At 40.1% G+C, this 22460-nt stretch overlaps 1 protein-coding gene across 8 annotated transcripts in view; it reads left to right on the forward strand.

Moving 5' to 3' along the window:
- The window catches only part of ABCD4 (ATP binding cassette subfamily D member 4), a 26223-nt gene continuing 3763 nt past the window's right edge, over positions 1–22460 (forward strand). For 2 of the 8 annotated variants that reach the window (XR_011848918.1, XM_072116859.1), the window contains exons 1-15: positions 27–315; positions 1543–1661; positions 3765–3892; positions 5711–5850; positions 6076–6192; positions 6277–6402; positions 10197–10247; positions 10798–10892; positions 12235–12356; positions 12433–12524; positions 12601–12666; positions 12744–12943; positions 14018–14109; positions 14243–14279; positions 22100–22149. Coding sequence is in view for 4 of the 8 variants with exons in the window: in XM_072116859.1 (XP_071972960.1) it covers positions 278–315; positions 1543–1661; positions 3765–3892; positions 5711–5850; positions 6076–6192; positions 6277–6402; positions 10197–10247; positions 10798–10892; positions 12235–12356; positions 12433–12524; positions 12601–12666; positions 12744–12943; positions 14018–14109; positions 14243–14279; positions 22100–22149 (1473 nt within the window). In the remaining 4 variants the exon portion in view is untranslated. The other 6 variants (XR_011848920.1, XR_011848919.1, XR_011848921.1 and 3 more) reach the window with 5 other exon arrangements.

A 22460-nucleotide genomic window follows, 5' to 3' on the forward strand; every position in this document is an offset into this window, starting at 1 on the left:
CGCGTTTCTGTCGGTTACCGGTAGGTGGCAGCTGATAACGAGCCATGTACAATTGTCGTCGCCCCTGTCCGCACACAAGTAACCACCCACTCAAAAGCGTATTGGAAGTCACGTGACCTCACCGATAACACGTGACAACATCAGCGCTAGCAAGTAATACCATAACCCGCAACTGCCGGTGAGATGTCCGTATTAAACTAAACGTATGCCCTATCGACTGTAGGAAGCTCCTCCCTTTCCGTGGAGGACTTTGATACTGTTTGTTACGCGGAGAATTATGGGAATGCGGGGTCACCGGATGGAAAAGGGGGACCGGTAAGAAAGAGCTACAAAGGGGTCGAAGGTTCGGTGTGAATGGAGTTGTAGTGTATACTCAGTGCACACACTTCCATACCTAGCGTTCAGTGTTACTTTTTTCTCTGTGTATTTTCATGTACTGGAGTTGATGTCAGTTAAGGCTAAGTTCACACCACCGTTTCTTACCTCCGTTAAAAAGGTAAATTGCAGACATTTAACGTATCAATGAAAAATCCCATTGCCATTTAAAGCTACATTCACACGAACGTATGGGGGACGTATATACGGACGATATACCTCCCCCATACATCGCAATGGCCCCACAGCGCCCAATGGGAACGTGCGGCACCGTACCCCGTAGACAGATATCCGTTATACGTGTATTTTTTTGATGGATGGAAAAAATGAGAGGTTGCAGTGCTTTTGCTCTGTGTGAAAAAAATGCATGGATAACGGATACCTGCCTTACTGACCATAACAGATGACATAACATTTACATTGATGTTGTGAGAGATATCATATTTCTCTCCAGACGCCATCTTGTTCACTGCCAGGCATCTCATGATTCAGACACCATCTTGTGTAATCTGTCTAGAGATAGTTTTGTCCTTGGTGCTGTTTTCCTTCTTCTCTGCAGCGTCTGAAGGTCATGTTTTGACTAGTGAGGAGCCTTCACAGTACCTTTAGTCAGAAAATCCTGTTCCCTAGAGTCTAGTCATTAACATTATTTGGGGAAAAGTAGCTTAAGAGGGTTTCTGGGAGTTGCTCAGAGTATATTCAAGCCAACCTATAGCATTTCAGTATTTTATCACCTTTTCACGCCCTCTGCAAAGCATTTCTGTTTTCTATATACACAGCTGCACGCGTTGAATAAAGGGTGATTAAGTGCAGCTTATGACCTGCATGTGTCTTTCTCTTATACGCCATCATCTATTACAGCCATGTTGTTTTCCCTTACAACAACTAATTTGGAAATCACCTTACAACTGAGGGAGGGTTGTTGGAGCCTTGGGTAAAAATCTCTAACAATGTCAATGAGATTTTTAATTGATGCGTTAAACCTCAATTCTTTTCTTTTTTTAATGGAGGTAAGGAACGGTAGTGTAAAAATGAGCCTAACTGCTTGTGGTGAAAAGTCTTTGTGCTCCCATTGAGTTCCATGGGAAAAGAGCATTTTTTTGCCAGGTAAATCCAGAAGGGGAAAAAAAAGAGGTGACATGCCCTATCTCTATATTTTCTTCACAGGCCACGTTTGGACAGGCTTTTCCTGCGCAGGTTCCTGACACTTCAGTCTGTGCTGTTTCCAAGATGGATGTCTGAGAACACACTGATGCTACTGACATTGCTGGTGGTGGCTCTGACAGGTCTGTGCAGCCTCACAGTACAAGATAAGGGGTCAGCAGTGCATCCAGGGTATTTGAATGGGTCTTGCTGACCCTGACCTATAGCTTACCAGGTCACGGGGCATTTAGTATTATGTATGTGAGTATTGTACCGGCACCATTTGACTAGTGTATGCCAAGCCCTGCATGGACATTTCACTGCAATAAACTATTGGCATTTCCACCCTTGAGGCCTTAAAAAAAAATTTTTTAAAAAAAAGAGAAAATTATGAAAATATTAAGAGCACCTGCCCACACTGTTTTTAGCCAAAAAAATGTGAGTACCTACGACATGTGTTATTCATGTGAGGCAGTGACTTTCTCAGCTTAGTCTGCTAGCATCTCCCTCGCCCCCTTTGGCTGATGTCATCCTCCACTCTGCCTAAGGGAGGTGAAATGCCAGGAGACATGAGCTGAGAGGGTCCCCCTTTCTTTAGAGTAAATAATTCACAAATATATAAAAACATATTAGATAATTCTGCTTCTGAAGGTGCAGAATCTATTTTAGGCCAGCTACACACAAACATGTGCAGCCTGTGTATACCTGCTGTATGGTGGCACAATCCCACAGGCTGCACACAGAGCAGAGGACGGTAGTCCCTGCATTATATAGAAATGTAATGCGGGGACGTTCCCTCTGCTGGCTGCAGAGCCGTGCTCGGCTGTTTGGCCAGAAGAAGGAACGTCCATGTAATATATTTCTATATATGTGCAGCCTGTGGGATTGTGCCACTATACAGCACGTATACACGGGCTGCACACGTTCGTGTGTAACCTGCCTTAATCTAAAAATATTTATCTGTACGCTAAACACAGTTTATCATTAAATATCTGAATTAACAAATCAATTTTGCATCAATAAAAATGTTATGAAAAGTGTTTAAAAAGTGATGCATTTCCCAAAGTGATAGCAATAACCAGAATATTAAATGGTGCCACTAGGAAGCATAATCTGTACTGCAGTTGACAAGCCCAGAATAAATATCAGGGAATAAAAATGGACTTGCGAAAAGACAGAAAAGGGATGCAGCTTTAACCCCTTAACATCCAGGCCCTTTTTTGTTTTTGTATTTACATTTTTCACTTCCCGCCTTCAAAAATCTATAGCTTTTTTATGTTAAGGTTTTTTTTATGTAAAGAGCTTTGTGAGGGCTTGTTTTCTGCGTAACAAATTGCACTGCGTAGTGATGGTATTTAATATTCCATGCTGTGTACTGGGAAGCGGGAAAGAAATTTCAAACGCAGTGAAATTGGTGAAAAAACGCATTTGCGTCATCTTCTTGTGGGCTTGATTTCTACAGCTTTCTCTGTGCGCCCCAAATGACATGTCTCCTATATTTTTTGGGTCGGTATGATAACGGGGATACAGGATATAGGTTTTGCAATGTTTCATACATTTTACAAAAATTAAAACCTCCTGTACAAAAAAAAATCTTAAATAACTTTTTCATACTTCAGTGTACGGAGCTGTGTGTGGTGGCATTTTTTTGCGAGACGGGATGACATTTTCAATGCTACCATTTTGACGACTGTGTGGCCTTTTGATCACCTTTTATTATATTTTATTATGTCTTTGTTCACTTTTTTTCCATTACAGGATTAAACGCTGGGAATAACTATCATTATATTTTGATAGATCAGACAGTTTGGAACACTGCAATACCTTACATGTTTATGATTTTTGCAATTTTTATAATAGTTCTTGGAAAAGGGGTGTGATTTTTAATTTTTATGTTTCTTTTTTTTTTTTAACTTTAATTAATTTTTATAATTTTTTTTAAATTCAGAACACTTCCCCCCCCCGGGTACTTTAACCCTAGGTTGTCTGATTGATCCTATCATATATTGCCATAATACAGTAGCAACATAGCTACAGATCATCACTCCCCTATGACGGCATGGGGAGCACTGATCGAACCCAAAATGGCGGCACCACCGGCTTTTTACAGCTTCCGGCAGCAATCACAGGGTTAACACCTAAGCCCTGTCCATACACCCGCAGCCAACGCAATGTCACGCGTCAGTAATGGGTAAAAGGGGTTAATGACCTGATGCCCCTCCTTATCATGGACTTTTCTCTTGCAGGACAATTGGTGGTTTACCAGGTTGGGATTTTACCTAGCCAGTTTTATGGAGTTCTATCTGATCAGGATCTTGGTGGTTTCAGGCGGTTGGCTGTATTTGCTCTGATGCTGATTTTTGCTATTTCTGTGGTGAGTACTGGATTTCTCTGTATCTCTTCTGAGCAGAATTACAGTTGTTTTTCTCTAAAGCTATATCTATCCTGCCAGTTACAATCTTTTGGGTGGCTGTCAGTGACACAGTGATTATATATGGGAAGATGCAGGGCCAGGTTTTTGCACTATAACTTCATTCTCCTCCTCATGGGTGGGAGCTTAAGGTAGTATCTGCCCTTCTTTTAGCTCCACATGCCCTTGTTTTAAAAAAAAATCCAGTTTTTCTAAAAACAAGGGCATAATAAGCTAAAAGAAGTTTGGATCCTGCCCCACACACCAGCATGGAAGTACTTGGTCCTCACATGTGAGATGGCCTCGCATGTGCTATTAAAGGGGTATTCCAGGAATAAGCATATTTCGTATACAAATGGGTACTCAAAATATAAGCAAATATGTAATTAGGTGTTATTTAAAATTTTGCTCCCCTTAGCAGAAAATGCTGCTGACATACAATGTAATGAAGAATTAAAATGCTACTGGCCCTTTAATCAGTCTGTTAATTTCCTCCGCGTGGTCCGTTGCAGAGCATACACAGGACAGAAGATGGCCGCTGGTCACATGTCCACATCACATGTCTTGCACCTGTCTGGGCAGGTCATGTGATCACCACTACGTTTGGCTGTAGTCGGTTGGTTGAACTGCATCCAGTATGGCCAGTGTTTTGTTGATGACAGTTACACATCATTACTATGGTAACAGAGCAAGAAAGTCAGTTGTATCATCACCAGGAGCAGAGGACAAGAGGTAGGAGGAGTTACTCAGAACTAAAGAATCATGGAACTTGTAGTTTCCAGTGGCGGCCATCTTAGTGATAACTCCACCTACTTTAGAGAGGCCATAAAATTTGTAAATCATAAAATTAAACTATTTAAGCTCCGTTTTGTGACAAATTACATTGAGTATTGTTGTATTTATTTATTTATATCATCATGGGTTTTTGTGTCAGACCTTCATATTCCTGGAATACCCCTTTAAGTCTTACCTGACCACCTAGATTCCACATTAATTACCACCGGACGGCTTTGGGCCAAATCTATACAGCACTCTAAACATAGCTACATATACAATAAATATAAAGTGAAAAATCAACCCCCTCATACAGTGACAACAGAAAATGGTAAAAGCTAAGGGCTTAGGAAGAGGACAATGAAAATATTTTAACAAAAATGCTTGGCCATTAAGGTTGTGTTAACAATGTTCCTACATATGTTGCATGTGTGACACTGTAGTGGGCATGCTCTGAAACGTGTGCATGGAGAACGGAAAGATTATCCAAACTCTCACGCGTTCACACGTTGCGTTTTGGTTGCGTTTTCATTGCGTTTGAAACGCATATACAACAGCTGATGAGAGGTAATTTGCCTAATTGCATTACCGTTTACGTTTGTAAAATGCATATGTTTACACTTTGTTAACATGTGTGTTAACATCACGTTTACGGTGCGTTTTTGTAAACAGAAATGCTAACAGTGATGTAATTAGGCAAATCACCCCTCCTCAGCTGGTGTATATGCGTTTCAAACGCAATGAAAACGCAGGTCAAAACGCAACGTGGGAACGCGCCCTCAATGTAACCCGCTTTCTGATTGTAAGGTGGTGACCTGTGACCCCCTCCAAGTGTAGACAGATAAAGCTGAAAAGTGACTAGTGTGCAATGTTTTACATAGGTTATGTGAAGTTAAATGTACCTAATGCATTTGTTGTAGATGGATACCATACAGTTTGTAATTATTTTATATTCTGTATTTCATGAGGCAATGTTTAGCGCCCAGTAACACCTCTGTGTCCCCACAGCTTCGCAGCATGGAGCAGTACATCAGTAAGCTGGTATACGTCAATTGTCGGAAGGTTATGACAGAACATCTTCATCGGGCCTACTTCAATAATCTAGTCTATTACACACTGAGCGTGGAGCACCCATATGTGGACAACCCGTACGTTACTGTGGATGACCAGTTACTAGTCGTTGCTCATTTACTTGAGTCATATCCTTGTGTCTCTGTTGCAAATCTTGGTCTGATGTGGAGCGTAATGACCTGTTTTTGCCAAACTATGATGTTTTTGTTTTGGTCATTAGACTAGCCTGCATTTTGCCATTTCATAGTTTCAATGACACCTAACCTTTTTTTCTTTTTTTTTTTTTTTTTTTCTTTTTGCAGGGATCAGCGAATGACACAGGATGTTGAGCGTCTATGCCGGGAACTTGGCAGTGTTGCCAGCAAACTCTTAACCACTCCTTTTACACTGGTGTATTACTCGTACCAGTGTGCTGTAAGGTTCGTCACCGCTGCCAAACCTGTATAAATATTGTCTGACCGTTTGGCATGGACCATTTTTAATATTTATTGCTATATTCGCAGCACTGGTTGGATGGGCCCACTCTCCATATTTGGCTACTTTGTTATCGGATCGCTGCTGAACAGGCTTCTGATGGGTCCAGTTATCCCTAAGTTGATCCAACAGGAGAAACTAGAAGGGGACTTCCGGTAACTGTGTGCGATTGACGCATTCTGTTTTCACATTCCTAATTGTCAGCTTCATGTTAACCCCTTAACGCCAAAGCCACTTTTCACCTTCCTGACACGGCCCATTTTTTCAAATCTGCCCTGTGTCACTATAAATGGTTATAACTTTGTAACGCTTTAACATATCCAAGTGATTTTAAAATTGTTTTCTTGTGACACATTGTACTTCATGATAGTTGAAAAATTTTGGTGGTATGTTTTGCATTTATTTATGAGAAAATCAGATATTTGGTGAAAATTTGGAAAAATTCTCGAGTTTCGGACTTCAAAATGTTCTACTTTTTCCACAAATAGTCATAACAGCAAAAAAACTTTATAACTAACATTCAATGAATGTCTACTTCATGTGGACATGGTTTTTTATGCATACTTTTTGTAGGATGTTATGGGCTTTTGAACGTTAGGTGCGATTTTTCATAAAAAATGCAAAATCATGCTATTGAGGGACCTGCTCAGGTTTCAAGTCACTTTGAAAGGCCTAAATAGGAGTAAAACCCCATAAATTACCCCATTATAGAAACTACACCCCTCAACGTATGTAAAACAACTTTTATGAAGTTTGTTAACCCTTTAATTGTTTTACAGGGGTTAAAACAAAATTGGATAAGATTTTGAAAGTCAATTTTTTTTGGCTAAATTGTGTTTTTCATAAAATGTACAAATTCTCAGTGGATAAAATACCAAAACGCTCCACAAAATTTGATACCCAATCTCTCCTGCGTATAACAATACCCCATATGTGGTGGTAACCTGCTTTATGGGCACATGCCAGGGCATCGAATGGAAGCTGCGTCATTCAGTGCAGATTATGGATTGTCAATATATAATTGGTTATACAATCTTTATTTTTTTGGCAATTTGGACATAGAAGGGCTTATTTTTTGGCGACATGAGATGCACTTTACAAATTTAGTGGGTCATTATCTTATTGATGAGATTTTATTAACTCTTGAATGTATGGGTGAAAAGAAAATTGTCAATTTTGGTTTCCTTTCTTTTTGTATTTTTTGGGGGTCATACACCGTACACTAAAAATACTATATTATCTTTATTCTACAGATCATTTCGATTACGGTGATACCTCATTTATATAGTTTTTCATATATTTTTACAATTTTACTGGAAAAAAAACTAATATAGAGGAAATCTCATTTGTTTTTGCATCGCCATCTTTTCGGAGACGTAACTTTAATATTTTTTGGTTGACAGAGCTAGTTTAGGGCTTATTTTTTGATCACCTTTTAGAACATTTTTGTGAAGAGATTTTATGAAAAATGTAAATTATTGGTGAGTTTTTAGTGTTTTGTGGGTTTTTTTATTTTATTACATATGTATAGGGAATGTTTGTGTTTAGGGGACTTTAACTTTATTTAATTCTTTTTATTAAAAAATGTTTTTATTCAATGTTTTCAACAGTTTTTATTCACTTTTACAGGTTAGCTTGAACAAGCAATCCACTATTCTTCACCTTACACAGTGTAATACCAGTAACGCCCACAATCGGTGCTAGCACCATTCGCGGGTGTTAACCCACACGTCGATCGTCGCTCCCCTTACTATGTGCTAATTGCACATTTTAATTAATGAGGATAAAAATACCCATATACTGCTATACAGTAGTATGGCAGTATATGGTAGGACAATCAGACAACCAAGGGTTAAAGTACCCTAGGGGATCTGAAAAATAGTAAAAAATAAAACTAAAAAAAGTTTTAAAAAATCCAAATCACCCTCACTTCCCTAGAACTGATATAAATATAAAGAAACAGTAAAAATCATAAACACATTAGGTATCGCCACATATAAAAATGCCTGATCTATCAAAATATAAAAACGTTTTTTCACTGCGTTAAACCCCGTAATGGAAGATAGCGCCTGAATTTGAGAGAGCCACTTTTTTCCATTTTGAAAAATATTAAATATTCAATAAAAAGTTGTACAGCCCCATAAATGCTAGCATTGAAAACTTCACCAAAAGTCGCAAAAAATGACACCACCCACAGCTCCATACACCAAAGTATGAAAAAGTTATTAGCGCCAGAAGATGGCAAAAACTAAAGAAAAAAATTGTACAGGAGGTTTTAATTTTTGTACCTGTATGAAAACATTATAAAACCTATACAAATTTGGTATCCCTGTGATCGCACCAACTCAAAAGAATAAAGTAGACATGTCATTTTGGGCGCACAATGAAACTCGTAAAATCCAAGCCCACAAGAAAATGGCGCAAATGAGGTTTTTTTCATCAATTTCACTGCATTTGGATTTTTTTTCCCTGCTTCCCAGTACACCACATGGTAGAATAAATACCGTCACAATGAAGTGCATTTTGTTACGCAGAAAACAAGCTGTCACAGAGCTCTTTACATGTAAAAAAAAATATATATATATATTATAGGTTTTTGATTGTGGGGAGTGAAAAATGGAAATGAAAAAACAAATGAGGGCCAGATCCTTAAAGGATTAATATGATACAAGAATTGTGTTTGTAGGTGTTATGCTTTAGGATATATAGCCCTTTGAAGTTGGCCACTGTCGCACCATGCAGAAAGGATGGCATATGTGCAAATAGGACATATGTAGCCGTATGGCAGTCATGAAGGGGTTAATACTAGAAGAGCCCTTAGAGCAGCGGTTCTTTAACCTCGGTGAGGGTCCATCGACCAAAACACAGGGGTCGAGATTCTATTCAGTTTTTGCCACGATTCACAGCAAAAACAGAATAAAACAAGTGTGCGGTAATCACACACTGCTTGAGGACCTGACCTGAAGGACCTGCGATGATGTCATCATCACGTGACCTTCCACCTTCTCCTCTGTAGAACCTCCTGCAGCACAGGGCTGCTCTGCTCACAGTGAGGAGAAACTATAACTGGCAGGATGGGGGGTTAGAAGATAGAACTGGAGACAGTATTATACCCTGTTTCCCCTAAAATAAGACATCCCCCGAAAATAAGACCTAGTACAATTTTGTTCAGACTTAGAAATATAAGGCCTCCCCTGAAAATAAGACCTAGCGGCCGCCATTGCAGCAGCTCCCCCTGTGCCATACATTAACATTAGTAAATCTTTTAGATGCTGCAGAAGGTTGTGACATGGGGAAGAATTCATGGGATAAAATCACTGACTGTTGTGCTGCAAATGTGATACCAGCAACTACCAGGATAAGAAGGGTCATTTATAGAAAGTGCTTTTACTAAACATGAGAGATAGGGGCCAATGATTCTAATAGTAACGGAGTCACAAGAAACACAGCAGGAAAATCAGATTTTGGAGAGTTATGAGGATGTTAGAGAAGTAGATTTTTTGTTCAACAATAAATGTAAATTCTTGTTCATGGAAAATAACACATCCCCTGAAAATAAGACCTAGTGCCTCTTTAGGGGCAAAAATTAATATAAGACACTGTCTTATTTTCGGGGAAACAGGGTAGTAGCTATATTCCTTTACATGGTTTGGGGTCACAGCATTAGAAAGGTTGAGAGCCACTGCCTCAGAGTATTTGGTGCCATGTTTGTTTCACTGGTCTATGTTTTGTTTTGTTTTTTATCATTGACCCTTAAATGGTCAGGGAAAAAGGTATTGTGTAAGGCACATTCTAAGCTAGATCTACCAATATATGTCTTTTCTTATCTGCTGCCACTCCTGCCCCATGCGTTGTTGGTGGAACTTTGCAGTAAAGCGCTAACAATCACATAATTGCTGACTATAGATAGATCTGCATGTTTGATTTTGTGACCTTTACTCTTCTGCAGGTTCAAGCATGTAGAAATTCGGGTGAATGCAGAAGCTGCAGCTTTTACCAGGTAGGCTTTTAAGTGTTCAAGCGAAATTTAAGTTGTCAGTCACACCGGAATTGTCTCTTAGTCTGATTAGAAAAAAAAGTTTAGTACTGTGTTAGTCTACATTCAAAGGATGTATGCCCGCCTTACCTTAGTACGGCAGGCATACATCGGCGCTGCGGAGAAGAGCAGGGGATGAGCGCAGCTCCTATCATAGTTTAAGTTTTTCAAGTTTTCCTCTTTGTGATACATGAGTCTCAAAAAAAGTCTCCCAAAAAGTCAAAAAATAAAGCAATAGGAGTGTTACATGTCCTCAACAGTCTATAAAATCTGTATCACTTTAGTAAGCCTGTTATACCTGCCTGATGAAGGGACCTAAGCTGTCCTGAAAACTTGCTTGTAACATCTTCTATTTCAGTTCGCCATTAAAAGGTATCACAATCTCAAGAAGGGTAGCTATTTGACCAATCAGTTAGTCTGTGATTCTCTTAGGAACTTCTTTTAATATTGCCAAAATGATTCCATCTTCCTACACACAAATTAGGGCACAGCTGTCACTGTTTTGTCTTATAAGGGCTGGTTCAGTGGAGCACTCAAGGACGGCGCGGCGGCTGCAGCACCTAATCAGCGCGCAGAAGGAGCTCATGAACCAGGAACTGTGGCTGTACTGTGAGTGTAATGCAGGGTTGAAACTAACGGTGTAACTCAAGCAGCCACAACTAATAGACTCATTTTCTTATTTGTGTTCAGTCCATATTTCTATAGAGGAGACAGACCAGGAGAAAGCAGTAAATGGGTGTCCCCAACTCTGTATCCTCCACTGTATTTCCACCCAAGGCTAAAAACGCCTTAAATGTGCTTGATCTGTACATGATAGACCTTGTGTTTGCCAGTTTTCAAGTACCAAACAATTTGTCAAGCATCCACATAACCTTGAGACAACTGCATCATACCCTGATCATGCTTTCAGAACAATTCTGCAGTGACTCCTTGCATCTTATAGAACTATAATATGTTAAGTCCCTTTTAAATCTGGCCACCACACAGATTCACAGACCAAGCACGTTTGTGTGTTTTAGTCCTTTGGCTGCATTTGGCACACGTATGAAAATGGGCGTATGCTCCCCGTACCATTTTTATACAGGCAACATATGGCCACACTCCTTTCAATACGTCCAACCGTTTATATTGCTGCTGTTAACACTGTACCGTACACTAGCCATATACAAATATAGAGCATGTCATATTTTCTCCCGTATTTTAGTGCCGTATGCCCTAAAAGTCTATATAAATACGAGTTAAATACACGCCACATATGAATATACAGGCTCATACGGCACGGAAATGCCGGACTGGAGAAATCGTAGGTTGTGGATAAGGTCAGTGAATTGCAGCGTGCGCTAATAGGTGTCAGCATGCAATCCATTGTACACACGCATAGCACATAGCAATAATTTAGTGTGGGGCATGGAAGGGCTGAGCTTACTCATATTTTCCTTGGTAGTTGTGTCGGGGTCGTAATCGACAAACAACCGGTCCGGTCAGTCACCTCAAATCAAACAGAGCAAGTGTGCACATTCTCAAGAAAGAATCTGATACAAAGTTGTCCAGTCTCAGTCTCGAGACAAGCTTGTATTGCCCAGCACAACAAGACTGACTTTATTTCCGTGTTAGCAGATTTTATACAGAAGAGAGAAAGGTGTGGTTATACATCATATAGCATCATAGTGGGCAAGGGTTAAGCAAATTCAGTCTAACATCTGGTGCACTCCAATTGGTCAGTTCCAGTATCTGGGCAGATAATGTCCTAGGCGTTGTCAAAACGTTAAGTTTCGAAATGAGTGATGAAGCCTTCTTGGAATCGGGCATGTTAGTTACGTTGTGTCAGCAGATGTCGGCACCATCTTAAGTAACATATCTAAGCATGTTGTTGAGGAGGAAAAACTTTAGTATTTGTAAGATCTAAAAATATAAAAGTATAAAGATTATATACATATATCTCCCTTCACAGTTGGAACAAACACCTTCGATTACCTGGGCGGAATCCTGAGTTACATGGCCATAGCGGTCCCCATCTTTGCTGGAGTTTACAAAGATTTGAACTCAGCAGAACTCAGTGAACTCATCAGTAAGGTAATGATTGTTCTTTTCTTGCGCCTTCCTTTCCATGATCTGTGCTGTGTCTGACTCCTGTCTTCCTATCACACAGAATGCCTTTGTCTCCATTTACCTGGTCAGCTGCTTCAGTCAGATCATTGATCTGTCCAGCAGCTTGTGTGACGTGGCTGGATACACCCATCGGTGAGAGTTGTTGGGGGAAGCTGGCAACCATGTGTGTGAATTATGGTTTTCATGTTTGTTTGTTTTTTCTTCTTAGGATTGCTGAGCTAGATGAAGTAATGGGACGTATCTTGCAGGGGCAGAAGAATGAAGAGGAAGAAGGGTAAGCTGATGTTGTTATTAGCTCCCTTTGGCTCTTGGGAGAGAGATGTGCCTAATACTTCTTTACTCTTTTTGAAGGTCCGATAAGTTGGAGCGCTTTGATGGTGCATTTGTGCTGGATGATGTGACAATTACAGCTCCAGGAACAGATGACACACTTGTTCGAAATTTGACCTTGCATGTAAAAAAAGGACACAACATACTTATCACAGGGGAAACTGGCAGTGGCAAGTCATCCATTCTTCGCGTTCTAGCAGGACTTTGGCTTCCCAAACGTGGTAACTCCCTTTAGATATGTCTCACTAATACTGCTTTTATTATACATTTTCTCTTGCTAGATATGTATAAGTTCTGGGAGCTCTACATTAAAGGGGTTTTCCCATCTGGGCATTTAAATTTAATTCATTTGCCATTTGTAAACATTTCTTCAATTGGATGTTATTAAAAAAATGTTCCTGTGTGAAGATAATTTCTCAGAAATGCAGCCATGTTGTCCCTTAGAAACGAGAGAGCTTCCTCGGATACGACCACCTCACATTTTGGCAGCGATGGCCAGACATGCACTATTGCACTGTGCCTGACCACCTGGATTCAGCAATCATTACCACAGGATGGCTACAGGACATGCAGTAACTCACCGACATTTCATATACAAAAACTTTTTGTTTCTTTGTGCAATCACTCCAGGAAAGATGGCCGTATCCAGGGACACACTCTGTTTCTAAGGGACTATATCACTACATTTATCAGAAATTATTTTCACACAGGTAATTTTTTATTAATGACATCTAATTGAAGAAATGTTTATGTATGGCAGATTAATGAATCTGGATGTGAATGCCCTGATGAGAATACCCCTTTAACTGGTCATGTTGAAAACTAAAACTTTTGCTAACTCCTTCATATGAAAATGTAAAAGGTTTTTTTTTTTACATTTTACAAGGATAAATCTAAACTTTAGTATTATTAAGCCAAAACCTCATTTGGAAACTACAGTGAGAAAAGAATAATGAAAAGATTACAACTTCTGAGTTTTGGATCCACTAAGCTTACAAATGCTGGCATATTAGAGGTGATGTACCAGGTACTATTGTTATCCTCTATCCACAATCTCCCCGCCACACACACTCACACGTTCAATAATATTGGTCCCATTCTAGCTAATTGTATGAAGCCGCAGGTCCAGCATGTGTCTTGCTTTTCCACTTACTCTATATGATAATGCTGGAAGCACAGTGCTCCTCTCTCTAATAGACTCTGAATGGGAGTCCCAGAGATACCCCCGTGCTGTGTTGTCATATCAATTTTCATCTTTTTTTTTGTTGTCGTTTTATGGCGTTTTTTCTTCCTAGGTAATGTTTGCGTTTTTACACCTTTTGGCCCCCATGGTGTGTTGTTCCTTCCCCAGAAGCCATTCTTGAGTGATGGAAGCTTAAGAGAGCAGGTAAGATCTGTTTACAGTAACTGGGTTAATTCTAAGATTGTATATGTAGCACCTTCTTTCTCTCAATATCTGAGATAAGTGAAAAGGGAAAATTCTCACTAGGACATGCCAATGACTGTGTTTTTGGTTTCAGATCATTTACCCATTGAAAGACGTTTATCCAAATTCTGGTAAGTTCAGTCTTTATATGTTTTATTTATTTTACCTTACTTTGATTTTGTTTCCCTTACTTAAAGGAATCCATCAAGGCAATTTGGGACACTAATCCACCCAATTCGTCCTATAAAATGTCTTCTGACAACTCCTGACAACTAACTCTGGGCCATTTGTCTTGGAACTAACTAGCGCCATAGATCTTATCCCAGGTGGGTGTGATGGGCCACCCAACTGCTCTACTATTGTATATTTCCTTTCCCTGCTTTTTATATGCCAGATAAGATGTCATTAAAGAGTACAAAGTTTACAAAGGAGCTAGTAGATGCCCTGCTTCAGACGCCACCAGATCAAGACCAGCTAACATTTATTCTCAAAAGGAAGAAAAAAAAACAGGATGTGTGTAAACGACTACAAGGTTGGAGGCCACTGTTTCTCTCCCTATTGGGGAGAATAGCTGCTATGAAAATGTCAGTACTGGCCAATTTCTTGTACCTGCTTGAAACCCTACCCATCCGTATTCTGGTAGTGGTCTAATGATCAATAAATACATGTTCTTTAATTTTATATGGAACACAAAAAAAAAACTGGAAATCTAAATCTGTTTTGTCAGCAAGCCGACTAAAAGTGGTCTGGGTTTGCCTGATAAAGCTTTGTACTTTTACGCAGCCCACCTTCGCAATCTAGTCTCATGGATCTTAATTCAGTAATTTCCCCAATACACCCAGAGGCTTTAATTTTGGGCTCTCCCTTAGACACTCCAGTATTGCAATTACTTTCCCCTATGGCCTTAACCAGGGACAACAGGCGGAGGTGCCGAAACAGATTTGTTCGAGCTAACAACTTGCCCTTGACTCCATTCCTCTTCACCTCACACTTAAATCCTCTACCTAATTTGTTAACTTTTGGCTTTCGGTTAATGCTTTCCGAGTTAACTACCTGACTCTCCCTACCTTTGCACGTTTTTGACAACCTGAGGTCCGCTTCTGATCAATTTTCATCCACCACATTCCCACAAATTTACAAATTCTGTGAAAAGGTGCTGGGCTCTGTCCCAGACCTCACAGCTTTTGAATGCATATGTATCCGATGCTCCACTTTTACAGGACTTCTATCGATGAATAGCAACCAATAACCCCACTTCTCCCATTGGCCAAATGGGAGGGACAGATAGGTAGAGAAATCCGGACTCTGTTTGGTGGCTCTTTTGGGACAAGGTTCAAAGGAAAATAAATATTAATAGTAAATGATGACCTGGTACCATACTCCTGGACTTTTACACAAGCTGACCCCTTCCATCCCTGATGTATGTTGGTGGTTTCCCTAATCTTTATTACTAAAAGTAACATGTAAATTACCTGTGGAGGCTACCGGAGCTTGAAGCAGCCTGGCCAGGAGCAAAGGCTACTCCATGGCTCAGTAGGCTTTGCAGGGCCACCACTTGCACGTCCCAAGTGCCTTCCTCTTCACGTTTCAGACACATCGGTGGCTTCTATGGAGCTACTGTGCATGCCGACTAGAGTGAAGAGACGCGCTTACACTTTGCATACCTATGCAGAGCTTCGTGTCTTTTTAACCCCTGCTATGCCACTGATGACTTGTATAGGCGTGTGTATATGGAGCAATATATGGCGATTTCTGAAGTTGAGAGGCAAGGCCTGACAATATTTGTTCGGGATGGTCGGGACCTATATTAGAAATATTTTATCATATTTCTTGCATTTCTGCAAGGAAAAAAGGAGGTCCTTAGACCAATATTTAAAACTTAACTTTTATTTATCCTTATGATTAGGACTAAGTAATATTTTTCTTATTTTAAATTCAGAATTTGTGTGCTAGTTAGACGTAAAAGTGATTAAAATCGTAGCGTGGTGGGGGTAGGTTCTGTATTACAGTAAGGTTGGGAGAATGGATTTATGGTGTTGACTAGAGTGGATATATTCGTGCTAATGCGTTTTGCTGGGGGTTAGTACAGTGTGTCTCCGCAAGAGGGTGGTACGATTATATTTCGAGGATAGCTCCTCAGATTTGTCATACAATAAACACTGCCCTAATAAAGTGCGGTTTAAGAAATAGCCGCTCTTATATTAGTCACTCGGCCAACCTAAATTCCCTATAGACTCCTTCCTAAATAGGTGCCTGGTTGCAGTGTGTCGCTGCAGATCGACACAATGCTATACTGGCTAAGTCCCACCTCGTATCACCACTTATTAAAATTTAAACGCTCAAACAGCCCCCCCGACATGTTTCGCCATAATTCTGGCGTCCTCAGGGGGTATCGGGGCTGAACTAACGCGCTCGCCGTGTTTCCACTCCTTTTAAAACCTTGTGATGTGACGTCATTAAAGGGAGGATGCGGTGAAAAGCCAATCCGCAGCAGGTAAATTTAGCAATACATCAGCTGTTCCCCTGTCTTCCCACCCCCTGTACCTCATTGGTTGGTTACTGTTACCTCATCATAGGGAGACTCACATTATCCTAGTTACATCGGTAGTTTGAAAAGATCTTGCGCATGCGTGCCGACTTGAATATTCTTATCTCGGGTTCCCCTATGTTATCCTAATTACGCATGCGTGCCGACTTAGATATTCTCAGCACAGGTTCCTCGGTGTTGTCCTCATTGTGTCGGAACATTAAGAAGTACTTACGCATGCGTGCCGACTTAGAGATACACCGCACGAGTGAGTATAATTGTCGGTCCTTGTTATAAATGTAAATATTTGTCTCATAAGGATAATGTGTAATTATGGTCACTTTTAAACTGGCAGTAATGGCCATATTTATACAGGCAAAGGGCATATTTTAGCCTCACAGGCGTACTTGTAAATCCCTGTTGTTGGTGCTGATGAATCATTGTCTCTTAGAATTTTTGTAGTAGTATTATTATTAAACTGGCAATGATTATCCTATTTGAGTAGAACAAGACAATTTCAGTCTTAAGATTTGTGTGTGTTATTTCTTTTTATTGGTGGGGAAAATGCTTAGTGGGGAAAAGAAGGGGGGGGGGTGGCTGAGAAGTGTATTCTCACCATAAAGCTGATGTTTGTTTATTAATCTCTTTATTCTATGTTGCTATTACAATCACAAGGTTCGCAGTGAGGTACGTTCAAAACCATTGGTAGAGTGTAATGGTTACTAGCACCAGAATTTGTATTTCCATATCTGAAAATGTATAGAAGATATATTTAATACAGAGAGTGTTGCTATATTCATTAGACTACATCTCCGTCCGTATTGGTCGAGTAAAAGTTGCAAATTTATAATTATTAGATAAAGGGGGTAAAAGTGAAGCCCTCGTTCAATCCGTATGGGCTTAAACTTTTAAGTCGATAAATCCACCGAGCTTCTAATTGCATCAATTGGCGATCTACATTGCCTTTTCTAGGGCCAATTTTAAGGGTATCAATTCCCCAAAATCTTAAGTGTTCCATATCGCCATTATGTTTAAGGCGTATGTGTCTGGCTAAAGAAGTGTCTTTTCCAGTTCGAGTGGCACTGAGGTGAGAAGATATTCTTCTTCTCAATTCTTGGGTTGTCTTCCCTATGTACAATTTAGGACAATTACATTTTGCAGCGTACACTACATTGGTGGTTTTGCAGTTGATGAATTTGCGAATTTCATATATTTTCTGATCCGGCGGATTGGTGAAGGTTTTAGTTTTCACCATATATTTACAAAAAGTACAAGTTCCACATGAGTACGATCCTTTAAGGGAGTTTTGTAGCCAATCACTGCCTTTGGAAATTTTGTCTGAGAGGTGACTATGTACGAGTAGGTCTCTTAAGTTCTTACCCCTCCGGTATGTAATGGTAGGGGAGGGTGATAAGATGTTTTTTAGATCTTTGTCATTACTAAGAATGGGCCATAGAGATTTTAATACCCCCATAACTTCTTGTGAATGGGCATCATAGGTACCTATACATCTTACTAGGTGTGCATCGTTTTCTTTAGCTCTATTTGATAAGAGATCATCTCTTTTAGTAGATTTTGCTCTATGATAGGCTTTATGCAAGGTCTTTTTCGGATAGCCCCTCTCTCTAAATCTGGAATAGAGATTGGAGCATTCTCTTTCAAAATCTCCCTCCATAGAACAGTTGCGCCTCGCTCTGAGGTATTGGCCCACTGGTATTCCACTTCTGAGAGAGTGTGGATGCCAGCTCTCCCAGTTTAAAAGATTGTTTGTGGCGGTTTCCTTCCGGTATATTGTCGTGTGAAGGTGACCTATGTGATCAATGGTGATAGTGAGATCCAAGAAATTAATTCTATTTTTATTGATTTCCGAGGTGAACTTCATGGCAATGGTGTTTTGATTTAATTTGTGTACGAATTCTTGGAAAGTGGGGACATCTCCCTCCCAGAGGACCAGCACGTCATCTATATACCTTCCCCAGAATATTATGTGTTTGGTATAGGGGGTAAATTCTTCAGTGAAGACGTGCTGGTCCTCCCACCATCCAAGAAAAAGATTGGCGTACGTTGGTGCACAAGTGGTGCCCATGGCGGTACCCTTTAGCTGATGTCACGTTCTTGTGGGCTCAGTTTTTACGACTTTCACTCTTCGCTCCAAATAACACGCCTACTTTATTCTTTGGTTCGGTGCGATCGCGGTGATACCAAATTTATATAGGTTTTATTGTGTTTTAATACATTTTCAAAAATTAAACGAATGTGTACAAAAAAGAAAAAAAAATTTTGCCATCTTCTGACGCTAATAATTTTTTCATACTTTGGCGCACGGAAATGTGTGAGGGGTCATTTTTTGCGAAATGAAGCGACGTTTTCATTGCTACCATTTTGAGGTCTGTGCGACATTTTGATCATTTTTTATTTCATTTTTTATGTTATGTAAAAAGGTGTAAAAGTCGCATTTCGGACATTTGGGTGCCATTTCCCGCCTCGGAGGTCACCGCCGCCCGTAACCGTTTTTATATTTTGATAGATTGGGCATTTTGAGACGCGGCGATACCTAATATGTTTGTGATTTTTACTGTTTATTATGTTTTATATCAGTTCTAGGGAAAGGGGGGTGATTTGAATTTTTAATATTTTATAAATTTTTTTTATTTTGTAAACTTTTTTTTTTCTTTTTTTTTTTTCACTATCTTTTAGACCATCTAGGGTACATTAACCCTAGATGGTCAGATCGCTGCTACCATATACTGCAATACTTCTGTATTGCAATATATGGCATTTTTGCAGCACATTCATTACAATGAGCCACTGGCTCATTGTAACGAATCTGCAGCTGCCAGATAGCCTCGTGTCAAAAGAAGACACGAGGCTACCATGGCAACCGATCGCCGCCCCCGATGACGTTCGGGGGCGTGGCGATCGAAAAAAAGATGGCGGCGCCTGCGCGCCGCCGTCTTTTGAATGCCGCCGGCGAAAACGGGGGGGTTAATAGCCGCGATCGGTGCTAGCACCGACCGCGGTTATTAGCGGTGGGGGTTTTATGCATTATGCAAAAACCCCCACCTTTGTATGAAGAGGACTCAGCCCGTGAGCCCTCTTCATACATTCCTTATACCTCTGCGCCGTAGAGCTACGGCGCAGAGCGTTAAGGGGTTAATAATAATACTACTACAAAAATTCTAAGAGACAATGATTCATCAGCACCAACAACGGGGATTTACAAGTACGCCTGTGAGGCTAAAATATGTCCTTTGCCTGTATAAATATGGCCATTACTGCCAGTTTAAAAGTGACCATAATTACACATTATCCTTATGAGACAAATATTTACATTTATAACAAGGACCGACAATTATACTCACCCGTGCGGTGTATCGGCACGCATGCGTAAGTACTTCTTAATGTTCCGACACAATGAGGACAACACCGAGGAACCCGTGCTGAGAATATCTAAGTCGGCACGCATGCGCAATTAGGATAACATAGAGGAACCCGTGCTGAGAATATCTAAGTCTGCACGCATGCGTAATTAGGATAACATAGGGGAACCCGAGATAAGAATATTCAAGTCGGCACGCATGCGCAAGATCTTTTCAAACTACCGATGTAACTAGCATAATGTGAGTCTCCCTATGATGAGGTAACAGTAACCAACCAATGAGGTACAGGGGGTGGGAAGACAGGGGAACAGCTGATGTATTGCTAAATTTACCTGCTGCGGATTGGCTTTTCACCGCATCCTCCCTTTAATGACGTCACATCACAAGGTTTTAAAAGGAGTGGAAACACGGCGAGCGCGTTAGTTCAGCCCCGATACCCCCTGAGGACGCCAGAATTATGGCGAAACATGTCGGGGGGCTGTTTGAGCGTTTAAATTTTAATAAGTGGTGATACGAGGTGGGACTTAGCCAGTATAGCACTGTGTCGATCTTCAGCGACACACTGCAACCAGGCACCTATTTAGGAAGGAGTCTATAGGGAATTTAGGTTGGCCGAGTGACTAATATAAGAGCGGCTATTTCTTAAACCGCACTTTATTAGGGCAGTGTTTATTGTATGACAAATCTGAGGAGCTATCCTCGAAATATAATCGTACCACCCTCTTGAGGAGACACACTGTACTAACCCCTAGCAAAACGCATTAGCACGAATATATCCACTCTAGTCAACACCATAAATCCATTCTCCCAACCTTACTGTAATACAGAACCTACCCCCACCACGCTACGATTTTAATCACTTTTACGTCTAACTAGCACACAAATTCTGAATTTAAAATAAGAAAAATATTACTTAGTCCTAATCATAAGGATAAATAAAAGTTAAGTTTTAAATATTGGTCTAAGGACCTCCTTTTTTCCTTGTAGAAATGCAAGAGATGATAATATATGGAGCAAATAGCTCCGTAGAAGCTGGTGATGTGTCTGAAGAGGAGTGCTCTGAGAATGTGTAAGTGGGCAGCCTTGTAAAGGCTGCAGGGGCGTGGAGTAACCCAGGCTACTCCACGCCTTAGTAGCCTTTAGAGGTAATTTACATATTACTTTGATCACATTTTTTTTTTAATGTTAGGTGAGGTTACTGGATTAGTAAAATAAACATTAGGCCAGAGGTAGGCGGGAGGAATCTACAGATCAGATCTACTTTTGATGGCAGATTCCTCGTGGTAGGTTTCCTTTAAAGAAAAGAGGGTTATGGAATCCCTCTCTGGATCTTGCCATAATCGAATGGACCTTTTTCTGGTCTGCTTGGAACTTTGTAGCTGAGAACTTATTTTCAAGACGTTAAAATGTCAATTCAAGACCTTAGTTACCCCTGCTCCCTACCTTTTTGTACCCCTCTGCCCCATAATCCTATGTTCTATTGAAGTTTACTATTTATAGTCATGTAAGTTTATCTTCTGCAATTTTAAACCTGTAGAACCTGCAGTGGTTAGTTTTTACTGGTTGAATGGGTCCTACGTGGCAATGCCTCACTGTTGTTGGCTGTGTGCCTCCCTTTATGCTGTTGTTTTGTCATTACACCTGTTGTTTATGTTTTATTAACAATTTTTGTCTTTTAGAAACAAAGTTGTGAAAGAAAGATCATACAATCTCACTTTCCCATAAACAGATACCATATCTTTACTCTTTACAAGCCATTGACATTCTACCTCCTACACATTTTTCATAAAAATGTTTGATGCAAATTTCCTTGCAGACTTTATGCATGACAATGCACTACATGTGCAGATACCCTTGGGGTACTTTCCTACCGATTTTATCATAAACCTTTGTAGTGTAACCAATGCAGGATAAAACACAGTAGACCCAACAGGAATCTTGCATACAGTGCACTATATACACACTTTGAAAATAAGGTGAGGTGTAGAATATCGATAGCCTTCTTTATATGTACCCCTAATTCTTTAAACATTTCTGTCTTCAGGTCAGGTTGATGATGACAGAATCCTGAGGTCACTGGACATGTCAGGGCTGGTAAGGGAAAATACAATGCTCTTTGCAATGAACTTAGTCTCTGTAAGAGTAACCCTCAGAACATATTGTACAGGTTTTCTGATTACGAACAAGAGGGTATCCAATCCATATTGCATAGGGTTGAATATAGTCATGAGAAAAACAAATTATACCCTTATTTAATTCTATGGTTTTGGGGTATAATAAAAGAAATCTGTTGAATGCAAGGTCTTAAAATGATATAATTACAATTTCACATAAACATGCCTTGATAAATTAGCACATGACAAATTCTCCTACTGCTTTCACAAGATAAAAGCCAAGTTTTGTGA

The sequence above is a fragment of the Engystomops pustulosus genome, chromosome 7 (assembly GCF_040894005.1).
Source record: "Engystomops pustulosus chromosome 7, aEngPut4.maternal, whole genome shotgun sequence".
NCBI lineage: Eukaryota > Metazoa > Chordata > Amphibia > Anura > Leptodactylidae > Engystomops > Engystomops pustulosus.